At 36.9% G+C, this 12392-nt stretch overlaps 1 protein-coding gene across 6 annotated transcripts in view; it reads right to left on the bottom strand.

Moving 5' to 3' along the window:
- Positions 1-834: 834 nt before the first annotated feature.
- Positions 835-12392, bottom strand: part of TERT (telomerase reverse transcriptase) — a 30523-nt gene continuing 18965 nt past the window's right edge. The window contains exons 10-16 of one of the 6 annotated variants that reach the window (XM_027890924.1): positions 11044-11115; positions 9042-9227; positions 7385-7511; positions 7039-7100; positions 5204-5328; positions 4722-4859; positions 835-1343 (exon numbers count right to left, since the gene is read on the bottom strand). In XM_027890924.1, the coding sequence (XP_027746725.1) occupies positions 1240-1343; positions 4722-4859; positions 5204-5328; positions 7039-7100; positions 7385-7511; positions 9042-9227; positions 11044-11115 (814 nt within the window). In that variant the 3' untranslated portion in view covers positions 835-1239. Of the gene's footprint in view, positions 1344-4721; positions 4860-5203; positions 5329-5856; positions 6162-7038; positions 7101-7346; positions 7512-9041; positions 9228-10257; positions 10425-11043; positions 11116-12392 lie in introns of those variants that run through there. The other 5 variants (XM_027890923.1, XM_027890922.1, XM_027890925.1 and 2 more) reach the window with 5 other exon arrangements.

Raw genomic sequence — 12392 nt, 5'->3', positions numbered from 1 at the left:
GCACAGGAGGGTTTAAATGTTTGAGCTGCTGGCTGAGACGCAACTGGTTTGTTCTTCATCTCTAGTAGGAACAATTCTTCTGTGGCTTTTTGAAAGTTTATTACATTTTTATTTTAACAGTGCCACTTTTTAGAAAGAAAAAAACCAAACCCATATGACTGATTGTATGTTTTGAAGTGAGTTATGATATTAATGGACAGATTGCAATACGGCAAATCAGCTTCTAGGTGCTGTGTGGTGGTGGTCTGCCAGGGATGGGGCTTCCATGACTTCTTTGGGCAAACTGTTTCAGTGGCTCGTCTCCCTCACAGTAAAGAATTTCTTCCTTAAATCTACTGTAAACATACTCTCAGTTTAAACCCATCTCCCATGTCCTATATATATCTCTATATCTATCTATATCTACCTAGATATAAAGGACATATATATATATGCCTTTGTAAAAAGTTTTTTTGTATAGAGGCAAAGATAAACATAAATATAAAACAGTAAATGCAAACAGAAGAGCAACATATGTGGTATATTTTCTAATCAAGAACTTCTGTTTTGTAGGTATAAATGCACCAGCATCATCATTCCATATAACACTGTACTAAAAATACCACCAAGTATTCAAAATATATAAAACATGCTCTAAAAAAATCCATTCTGGACAGTGAAATTTTGTTGTATACTAGCTGTGATCTCCAAAGCATAAAATTTCCAGCCTGTGCATCTTGCTAGGTAATGCCATGAAACGCACTTGCCCTGTGAAGGTAACTAAATTTCAAGGCATAACCCAGATGGGCAGAATATTAAAGATTACTATAAAATAAAGGTACTGGAAAAAAGCACGTGTTATTGCAATTAACCAGGTACTTTATTATAAAATAGTCTGCAACACAGAGTCCTTCAAAACAACCCACTGAAACATGAAAGTAGGTAACTTTGTACAGAACATAGTTTAATGATTCCTTCATCAAGAGGATGGGGATCACTGAATGAAACCAAGTAAATTACTTCAAATAGCCTATGAATTTACAAAAAAAACCCCAACAACAAAAAAATACAAACAAAAAGATATTAAAAAAATTGTCTACTCTTTTTAAGTCCTTGTATGGTATCTGAGAAACAAAGAGAAAACTTCTGAACAAAGTTGATTTTGGTCCACTCTATCAAAACAAAGTAGAGAGGAAAGTCACCTAAAGGCATAGCACTTATTTTCAAACCTGGAAAAATTATAAAATAAACATCAATCAGTTAGTCCAGGATAGCTTTGAAATCTTGACAAAGAGATGGTTCTGTCACTGCCTCCAGTAGTGCCATAGTATCCTTTGAGATCTTCCTGAACAGCTGCATCTTACCTACCAAAATATCAGAAACAATTCATTATAACTGCAAGTAACTATCATTTGTCATTTAGGCAAAATACTAATGAAGTCATGAAATGAATACTAGCTAAATCCAATTAAAAAGCTGAAACATATGGAATATGGGGATGAAAAAAGTTATAATAAAATATGCTACCATTCTTCTACCTTTAAATGAGACTAATAAATAAAAAGGTTCAAAATTGTACATGAAAATATTAGCAAAGAAAATCAAGGAGCAAATTCCTCCTACTTTCAATTCTTGTAACACTTATTTGTTTGGATTTGAGAACTTCATTAAACGTTTTTGAAAAGCACAAGACCATTTATTCAATAACTTTAGCCACCCAAAAAGGCCTTCTGTCAAGCCAGTTACTTTGAAAGACCCTGTTTTAAACAATGCTAAGGACAAGGGATAGGTCCTTATCTGTCGCAGGAAGGTATTCCCAGACTGTTTCCTTTCCCCTCTACTTTCATGTATGACATCTAAGTAGCCATATCCCTGGAACTGACGTATGCAAAAAAGATTAAAAAAAATAAAATCAAGTGGAAAATGCACCTTTTGCTATAAGACTGGCAACAGCAATTCTCCCCGCTGTGTTTTCTTGTCAGAGAAGAGAGGCTAACTGGAAAGCCACCCTTATGGTGGAAAATATTGGAGACTAAATGAGATTCTCAGAAATTAATTTTTTATAGGATAACATAACTGTTTGAAACACAGGTCAGTGAATGTCCCATCAACAGAATTACAGACAGTTAAAAGGACTTTTTAAATATTAAGAAGAACATGTAAAATCCTAGCAACAGTTTAAGTCCGTCACCTAAACAGAGTCAGCAAAATTGTCAATGGTGCAGAAAGGTAGAAGTGCTCAGTAAACATTTATCCTGGACTTGGAAAGGAGACAGATGATGTATTTATATCTTATCATGATAAGGAAAGACTCTTGCTCCTTTCCCTACTGGTAATAATAGGAGAGATGTTAAACAGTAACTATGTTTTAAATACTTTACTCTGAAGAATGATGACAACTCGTACTGACAAGCCCCTGACGTTGATATTTAACAGGTTTGGGAATTGGGGGGGGACGATCCTCCTCCCCCAAACCAATGGGCTTGGTATTGACTTCCTGTGGAGAGTAATGGGAAGGCATGTGCAGGGAAACAAGAAAACCCATGTTTGTAACAATTCCTATCAACAACATGAACTTACAGGGGCAATAGGCTTGATACAGCCAATACAAACTCCAAAATGACAACAAAAAAATGCAGTTGTTAAGTCAACACAGGGGCTATTACCAACCTTGGTTATCTCTGTGCTACAGTTACCACACAGAGATACTGAGCTAACTTTACAGGATCACACCTGAGTCAGTGACTTCCCTGTCATGACTACTCCAACATCTACACGTGCTATCCGATTGCCAGAAGTAAGACAAAAATTTTTGTCTCACTTTCACAGTAAAAAATGAGTCAAAGCCTGCTAATTGTTTAGGTAGCTATGAAGCAAAGATCTCTAAACCCTTGACTTTTCAGCACTTTACCTGAAGTCTCAAACATTGCAAAAGAAACTGTGCCCTGTACATAAAAAGAGTGGGTTGTCTTGACACTGTGGCTGTGAAGAACAGACTCTGCCTTAGAGAAGGTAAGATTTATGAAAGAATAGCTGGAAATTACTCTTTTCAAGAAAACATCACCACTAACCTTCTAGTGACCTTTGTATTTTTCCTGCTCCACCTCCACAATACTCAGCAAGTAGTGTGTTATACAACATAGACTTTTCCAGGAATTTAGGAAGAAAGATTATTCCATTTCTCAAGGGCAATTCTCACTTCCAGAGAAGCCAACTGATAGATGGTCAGCCTTCCCTCTTTCCCTTATCAGTTTAGAAACTGTGCACACAGGCTTGGACCACATGCAAGTTTCAGGCCAGTGCTGCATTTAGGCAAGCAGCTGTATGGGTACAGCAGAAGGAGCCTAGTGACAACCACTATTCACACTAGGGAAACTCCACTTTACTTCCCCAGCACATTTTCCCTGCCATTTGTGGTGGAGTGATTCTGTGGAGGGCAGAAACCATTTTTATGGCAGATGCGTGCAGCCACGGAAGACAAGCTTCTGCTGAGCAGTAACGCTGCCTGGGGCTGTCTCCACCGTGAAGGTACTGTCAGATTCAAGAGCAAAGTATGCACAGAGAAGGATGATGGAGCTTTGGCTTGCATTGTGGTCTGCCAGTCAAAGATCCCAAGAGCACAACATTCAGCATTAAAGACGAAAACTCAAATGTGCCTTATAAGGATCTCAAAGAAGTGAGGCAGTTCCCAGGGAAGCCATTATCCTACAGGGTATGACTACTGCATTGTCTGCTTAGTTTTCCAGTTCCTGTCCCCTCCAAGTGAAGCCAGCAGCCACGCCCAGGTACTTCTCAGCAGCAGTGAGAAGTACTTGGGGCTCTGGTTTTGGTGTCAGTGAGTAACTGGGAGAAGGAGCTTCTCTGGGAGAGGCTGTTGGAGTTCTGCTCCATAGCTGTCAAGAACATGGCTGGTACAATCCCAAACACCAGTCTGGTTCCTGTCAAAGTTTAATTGACATCTTGATACATTCACACTGCACCACCAAAAATCAGACTGTGCACTCAGGCACTGCTGCAAGCCTTTGATCTGGGAAGAAAATGCATCCTTTCAAAAGGAGAGCTGCCCTCTTTTCGGGGCACTGTGAAGGTATCAAAGTAAGCTTATGACACGTTTCAAATCAAATAGATGCTATTCTGGAATGAGACTGAAGAATTGCCCAAGCAACAGAAATAATAGAACGGAGCACACAACTAGTTAAAGCGAGAGCCCCCCAGATGCCAGGAACACAGGCAGCTTCTTTCACCAAATAGAAGTGTCAGAGGTATGCCAACACCACCACTCTGTAAGAACACAGCACACACAGTGTAGCCAGCAGTTCTGTTTCAAAGTGACCCCAATGACACTTTTTTTGGTACGAATTTAAATTGTGTGAGGAACTTATTTAGTTGCCATCTACATTTTTAAAAATAGAAGCCCGAGCATTTATACTTCATTTAGTTAAACCTGCTGAGAATGCTTTTATGATTACCTCAATCTTTTTAAGCCTTCTGAACAGTACAAACTTAAGTGTCAAGTATCAGGTATTGTCCTGTAAGGACGAGGCTCTAGAACATGCAGTGTTGAAAAACACACCATTTTAATTTGCCTACTTATCCTTAGTAAATTTGATTAAAATCAGAAAGCATATTAATGTATATTTTATAACAACATTTTATGATGAGAAAACTTGAAAAATCAATTAATTACCAATATTTATTAAAATTAACCTTAGATAAAACTGTAAAAATAGTTGAATACTTACAGATTTTTAAGGGCTTAAGCAGACATTTGTAAATAACTTTGTGATTCGACAGTTTGACAATGAAGGCATGGTAGCAGAGCCATTCTGCTGCCTCATAAGGGAACACACCAGATGCACCTTTGTTACCTAAAGCAATCCCTAAAGATAGAACAGGATAATAATGTCACTGCAAATGATGAGCATCACGAAGTATGTCTGATCTCTCCTTCTACAAAACCACTTAAAGACTTTTTACTAAAGACCCATTTAGTCAATGATGTCTCTTAGGCCAGCAGAAAACTAAAAACTAAAGCCTGAATCTCAGTCTTCAGAAAACTGAATTTAAGAAGAAAAATGGACTGTGATTCTTAACACACACTCCATATTTTTCATTCCTGATCTTTATCTAAAAATTACATTATCAGACTGCACATTAAAGATGCTTCGTTTGTCTAAAAAGACTACCCAAAACCAACTACTTCATCATCATTAACAACCTATACCTGCATTTTTTGCTTTCAGGATAGCATAGCAGCATGGCGCAGTCTCAGAGATGATCCTTAGGAAGAAATAAGGATTTTTTCTAACTTGCTGGTTGAACGGAAGTTGGAGAACACAGGCATGGAACCTGTTCACAAAAAACCAGCCTATTTAATCAAAAGTCATTTGCAATTTCAAGTGCAAGTATGATTACATACCTTACCCACTATACAACATTTAAAAGCACCCAACAATCTTTAGCTGTATCAACACTGTTACCGTATGACACCTCTCCTATATATACACATTCCTGGAGGCGTCAGACACACAGGACATTTGTTTATAGGTTTTATGCTGAAAGAAGATCTTGAAGCCATCTGCCTTGGTAACAGAATTCTCTTCTGAGGACAACAACTCTGTTATGTGCAGGGAAAAATAAACTACACATCGTCACCAATTCCATATCACAGACCATGCAACCAGAGAACACCCACATGAAAGAGTTTGAGAGAAAATTAAAACAAAGCAAAATTCCACAATAAATTCTGTTCAGGTACACAGGAAAACAGACTTTCAAATGATGTGGTGTTTCAGAGACCGGGATACGCCCTATTTTATGTATTTTGAAGCCAATTCTACAGAAATTATTTGTATCAAATGCTCCTTTACGCCTGTTTGGAAATATGTTAAAATTGTGACCTTTTTCTCCCTTTTTTTTTCCTTCAGACTCTGGCATTATAATCCCGCTTATGTGAATATAGCTAATTACAATGTTGACTTTTATTATTCAAGAATGTATATAGTTGTTCATTAAATTAGTGTATTGCAATCACTTTAAAAAATTTTGACATTTTCAAATATTTATTAAAGCTTCGTTGGAGGTCTCTGGCTGAATTAACCTGACATGCAGCTCTAGACAGTTTTTAAAATAACATATAAAGAGCACTGTTAGAATGCTACCCTAAAAGCATACAGAAGTAACTAAGTAATCCTATCCAACATCAGAGAAAAACCATAAGTCACTCACACAAAAATTTAAGAGTCTGACACATCAGTGCTGTACTAGACAAATCCAATTACACTTCTTGGACAAAGAATATATCTTGGACAAAGAATACAGTTTGAATATAGACCAAGATGATTTTAAGAACAAAACTAAAATGCCACTTCCTAAAAAGTATGACCCTAGCAAAAGATCTGTTAAAAAAAATTTTAAAAATTACTTTCTGCTGCCAATCATTCAAAGTTTTCAATGTACAGAGTTTATTATTTTCTCCCAGTCTGGTTATCAGTTTTAATTTCTTTCCCTTATCTTTGTTTAAAACATTCATTTCCTCTGCTGATCAAGACCAGCTCACAGACACCAAGATACTACCAGCTAAGGAGCAATCAAGACATTATCAGCAGGTAAGAAACTGCAATTAACTTGGCAGAATGAAACCTCACTTTACCTAGTTATACTGGTCAAAGTTCTATATGAATTTAATAGATACAAAGTTCTAAATATAAACTGATTAACATTTAACTGGTCTAAATATAAAATGGTTAATAAGATATACTCCTGAAGAAAAACAAACTGGTTTTCTTGAAGTCACCTGTCAATACCAAGAGACACTGAAAATCTACTTAGTGAAATACCACTTAACACACACATCAATATAATCCTGTATTCTAAATCTAATACTCTTACTTAAGAGGTGTTGAAAAAAGAATAACTTGACTTGCTACTGATATTTACTACTGAACACATTACACACTGCACATTTATATGGCACACTTATTTCTAACCCATAGCTCCTCCCTGTGTCAAGAAAGAGTAATGAAATATTGACAGTTACTACAGAAGACAGTGGCTTACCTGTAAGCCTGAAGTAAAAATATCTTGTAGATGTTAATGAGAACTGTTCTAAGGCTGTTGATCTAGAAGAGAATAGAAACAGAGCCTTAAGAATATTTTAGTGTTATAATAGGATTTGTTGAAGATCCAGATAAAAAACATTTTATGCTAAACTTCAAAAATTTCCTTTATGCAAGTAAGTTAGCAGGTTCAGTTCTGGAAGACCCTACAACATAATTATTGTCAACAGTCCCAAATGATGTGGATTACCTCTCAAAATAAAGTCTTTATCTTAGAACTCAAAGCAGTTCTAATGCTTTTCATCAGTGATCACAGTACTTCCAAACATCCGTTTTCATATTCTTACCTCTAAATCAAGAAATAAACAATGACATTTCAGTTTGAGGACTGCAATCAGTTTGTTTTTCATGTTTTTCCCAGCTGTTCTACATGAATTGAAGGAAAGACTTGATCTGATAGAAGTAAAGGTATAACTAGAAAAAAAAAAAAAGTAGTTTAATTCCATGGGCCAATAGACTATATTACATTCTGTAAAGTACGCCCCATTTAACAACTCATGTTACAGAGATTCCTGCTAATCAACAAGCCAATAGCTAAAAGAAGGCCACAACTAAATTCAGTGTTGAAAAAAACTAGACACTATGGCTTTAAGGGTATTATCTAAGGAACAACTTCAATATCTCAGGGTTGAATAACTCACCTTGCTTAAAAAAGCCAAACCAATAACCTTAAACACAAACTAAATGTATTTCTAAAACACATAGTCTAGCCGGAGCATTATTAATTACTCCACTGACAATCAGGTTACAATTTATGATCCATGCAATGCAGGATCTTAGGTCTGAAGCCATCTTAGTTGCTGGAACAATCCCAGTGTTCCAGTTACTTAAGTCAAGCTTATCAAAAGCAAGGCAGTCCTTGTAACAAACACCGTGGTGGACTTGGCAGTTCTGGGTTAATGGTTGGACTTGATGATCTTAAAGGCCTTTTCCAACATAAACAATTCTATGATTTTATGATTCTGATTAGTGTCTCCAAGACCAGTAGCACTGATGCCCTTTATCAACATAAACTGTTTCTTTCAGAAACACAGCTAGTGAATAAATCTCTTTGGCTGTTGGTTTTAGTCCTTTGCTATGGAAAATCATATGTCATATAAATTCCTTTCCTAAACCGACCAAGCTTTTCTGTTTAGGAAGACTACTGAAGAATTTTACCATTCAGTTGATGGAAAACGTCCTCCTAATTTCCCACTTAAATGCATGAAGCGCTGTTTATACTAAAAATGGTCATTAATGCAGCAATATTATGCTTGAGCTTAAACAGTTCCTTCTTTTCAATCTTTAGCAAATGTCTAATGCTATCCCTAGTAGTCCATGTGAAGGGTCTACAGAGCTTTTTAGTAGGACACATTGTTTTGTCCTGAGTTCTATGCCACTTTGAGCTGTTTTGTGTAGACAGTCAAGAAGTTCTCTCTCCCCTACACTACCATCTGAAGTGTACTGCAGGGAACACCTCTGATGGTGAAAGGATTGCTAGTCGCTCCAGTCAATACCAAATTAATCCCAATCTCTAGCAATCCCAATCCCTACCTGAAGAATAATAATTCCTGCTTTTTTTAGGAAGGTACAAAAATAACAATTTCAAAACAATACATGTAGTTACATGACATCAGGTGCAATACAGTGCATAGTGGTGACAGAAACTGAACTGATGTGATTGAATAAACATTTTCAGAACCATGTAGCCATCATGTGGCATACATCACCAGTGAGCTAGCCACATTTAATGGTGTTAATGGCATGCACATTCCACCAGCGTGGAATGGAGAAAACAGTAAGCTGCACAACAGCATAAAGTGTTTAGATTACTGTATAAGAATCAGAATTGTAAAATACATTTTGCAGTTAATTTATTTACACCATTCACAAGACACCCTTGTGCCTCCCACACTATGTACAAGACACTATAAAGCTGACACTGGAGTTTACAACTATATTTACCTGGAGTAATCGCAGTAAACCTCAAGTGTCTGTATATCTAATAATAAACCACACCACGGGATCAAACGACAATTTGGCAGCTGTTTAAATTTGGAACATCCTGGGATATCATCAACAGGAAAATTCACGACTGTCTTATTTGGATTTATTAAAAAGCCATACTCGGGAATACCTGTTGCTAGAGTCCTAGAACAGACACAAACAGTTAGCCTAACTCTCACCATAAAAGCAAACAAGATCTTGCATAAGAGGTCAGAAACCAAAGAATAAAGGGAACTGCAGCCAACTCTAGGTTAAAGAATACAGCAAGAAATAAACAAAAGTGAAGATATTAGAGGTAAATACATACATAAAATAAACTTTAGGATAATGGTGAAGAAATGTCACAGATTAATGCAAATTAAGCATTTCTGCCATGAAACATTTGAGACAAGCTGCATAAACCACACTCAGAAACCACTGAGATCATAATCACTGGAAAAAGATTAAGAGTTATTGTTTTTGAAAGTTAACTAAACAAAAGGAGAATCCATATAATAGTAACCTCATTTATTTGATGAAAGGTTTGGAACTTTGTGGAGAAAGTTTCCCCTAAGGATGTTTTCACTGGCAGAATGCCTGCTGATTATCTACTACTATTGGATTAGTGGTGTCACAGACAAGCAGCAATTTGTCTTACTTGGCAATGTATTTATGGGCAGGTTTCATCCTTTTAAAGAGTGAGAGGAAGAGACAGGCTTTTCTTCTTGGGGTGCCATAGCCGTAATGCTGTCTCCTCAAAATTAATTTATTGAGTCCCCATAATGCAGTACTACACTAGACAAAACTGTTACTACTCCATTTGTGGTACAGAGTTCATAGGATCTGTAAGCAGTTCTGGAAAACTCTCACAGAAGAGGCTGCTTCTCTACAGAAAATCAATGCAGATGGTGCAGAAGTTGATATAGAACAAAGATGCAGGTAACTTCAAAAGGCAAGTAGGACAATATCTGCAATGCTACTGCAAATGACATTGTGCTGAAAACATGTTATAAGGATTATTAGCTTCAGGCACCCCCAGCCTCTTAGTTTAGTTTATCACTTCCAGAAATGTAAACCTACAGATCCCTAGAAATTTCTTTCTGTTCTGATAAGGAAATGAGGATAAATAAAGTCTTAAAAGCACATTATCCACTATTTCATACAATTTATACTTCAATCTGTACTTAATTGATTCCTCCATCACCCTTCAGGTTCACAAGAGAGCTACATCTTTCTGAGTACTGAAAAGCATGATGCAAATGACTGCACTGCAGAGCCTAAGCTTCAAGATCAGTCTATTGGATCCATGAAATTGGCTTTGGTATCAGTCAAACTCTCCTTGGACTGACTGTACACTCATACTCCACGGTAAGCAGGAACCTCTTTTGGGTTCAATTTTAAAAGAAAACGTAGTTCTGAAGCACTCTATAGAATTACTGGTTTAAAACTTCTGTGTGAACTGCATGCTGCCCTGCTACTGGTATCTTTAGATACTCACCATGGAATTTTAATGATCAGAAAATTCTTAGCAATATTGGATCAGTTAAAATTTGCACCCTTTCCCAGGAACAGAAACTAGCAGCACAACTGCTCAATAAAAACATCTAAAGAATATAAATAAGATATCATCAAAATTTGAGGGAAATTACTTAAAAGACACCTGTCAGCTGCTTTGGTTACTAGTGCACTACTAATTTTTGCTGGAAGCTCCATCAAAGTCAGTAGGTAGGTCCCTAATTTAAACTTCAGCAGGAGTCCCCTAGCATCTGAGCTGCAACAGATTGTTAGCTGGCTGTCAAGAATGTAGCTATTAGGATTCTTCCCAAGCACACGCTTACACCAAGTAAGGACTCTAAAACAGCCCTTGGCTATTAACTCATAAAACAAATATACCTGTATGTACAACATGTATAGAGACTAAAAAGAATTATGTAAAAGGTGTTAGTGCTTATTACTTTGAAGACTGTCTTCAATAGCATACCTTAGAAAAGTTCGTGCCTGCAATAAATGTGGCGTAACCAGCAAAAAGTCATCAATGAGACGTATTAGTACTCTGTAATCAAGAAGAAATCAATATAAGATTTTTTTAATATGTATTCCTTACAAATTTTTGTCATACTCTTCAGAGCAAAAATGTGCCCATTTTAATTCACAAGATAGTAGAAGCCAGACTCATGATGAAATTCTCAATTCTGTTTCTTTCCTAAATATAAATTAAAAAAAAAAAAAAAAGTTAAGGGACCAGCTACGTGAAACATGAAGGAATTTACAGCACACAAGACATTCCCCAGTGGCACCCCTGGATGCAGAGCTGCACACTTTTCCAAGGCAAAATTTGCAATACCTTAATCTACAAGACATGGAAAAGAGGTGCAAGACCAGGTACATAAGCAGAAACCAGATTCTCGATGGGCTCTAATTCTTTATCTTTGTTTACCATATAATAACTTGTTTATGAAGCTATAACTTGAATGTAAAACAGACTGCCATCTACCACTGTAAAGGCTGGAATTTTCCAACAGAATTAAGATCCCAAGAACACCCATGTTTTTCTGATAAATCCTGCCTAGCAGATCACAGAAGCTCTGGAGATGATCTTGTAAAGTCTCCTCTTCAAAGCAAGAGTATTGTCATCGCTATGATCAGATCAGCTGTGCCTCTGCCTAGCCAAGTCAACAGCCACCATTATTCTTTTGACTTAAAAGGTAATTTTCAAAATCATTCAACATGCACCTAAGCAATAGTCTAAAATCTATTTTCTGTAAAACCAGTTGCTGCACTAGGGAACGCATTCTTCTAAATCAGTTTCGTAATTCCAGTTTCATAAACAATAGCCTTTGAAAACAATAGACAACTGTTCAGACTCATCACAGTGACCCAGAGCCTGTAAGAACTCTACTAGTTTTGTAGGGATATGTTTAAAATTCTGAGATCTTCCATTGCACAATGAGCCTCCCAAGAAGAGATACCAGACAGATGCACCTATCTGGAGTATTCCTACACAATTCTGTTTCTTTTTTCTTTCTTAGGATAGAATTCACAGCAATGAAGGGAGATATCTGAACACAGACAGGTTTCAGGGTCCAGCTCATGCCCAAATACCCTGATCTGGGATTCAGTTTTACCTCCAGTTCACATGGAGGGAAAAGGGACCCCAAAATTTTTAGAGATAATAAAGAAGTAAAGCTTTTATCAGGTTAGCTTTCTACCAAGCTCCTAAGAAGCAAGCACATGCAGGGCACAAAGGCTGAGAAGATTTACCAAGAATCACACAGGGCTTCAAACAAGAACCAACATCCCTCACAAAAACTCTGCAATAACTCCTTGATA

Source organism: Empidonax traillii, unplaced genomic scaffold (assembly GCF_003031625.1).
Source record: "Empidonax traillii isolate 1590-97213 ecotype Southwest subspecies unplaced genomic scaffold, ASM303162v1 scaffold303:size634589, whole genome shotgun sequence".
Classification (NCBI taxonomy): domain Eukaryota; kingdom Metazoa; phylum Chordata; class Aves; order Passeriformes; family Tyrannidae; genus Empidonax; species Empidonax traillii.
Note: the sequence above shows the minus strand (reverse complement) of the source record. Positions and strands in the feature narration are given on the sequence as shown.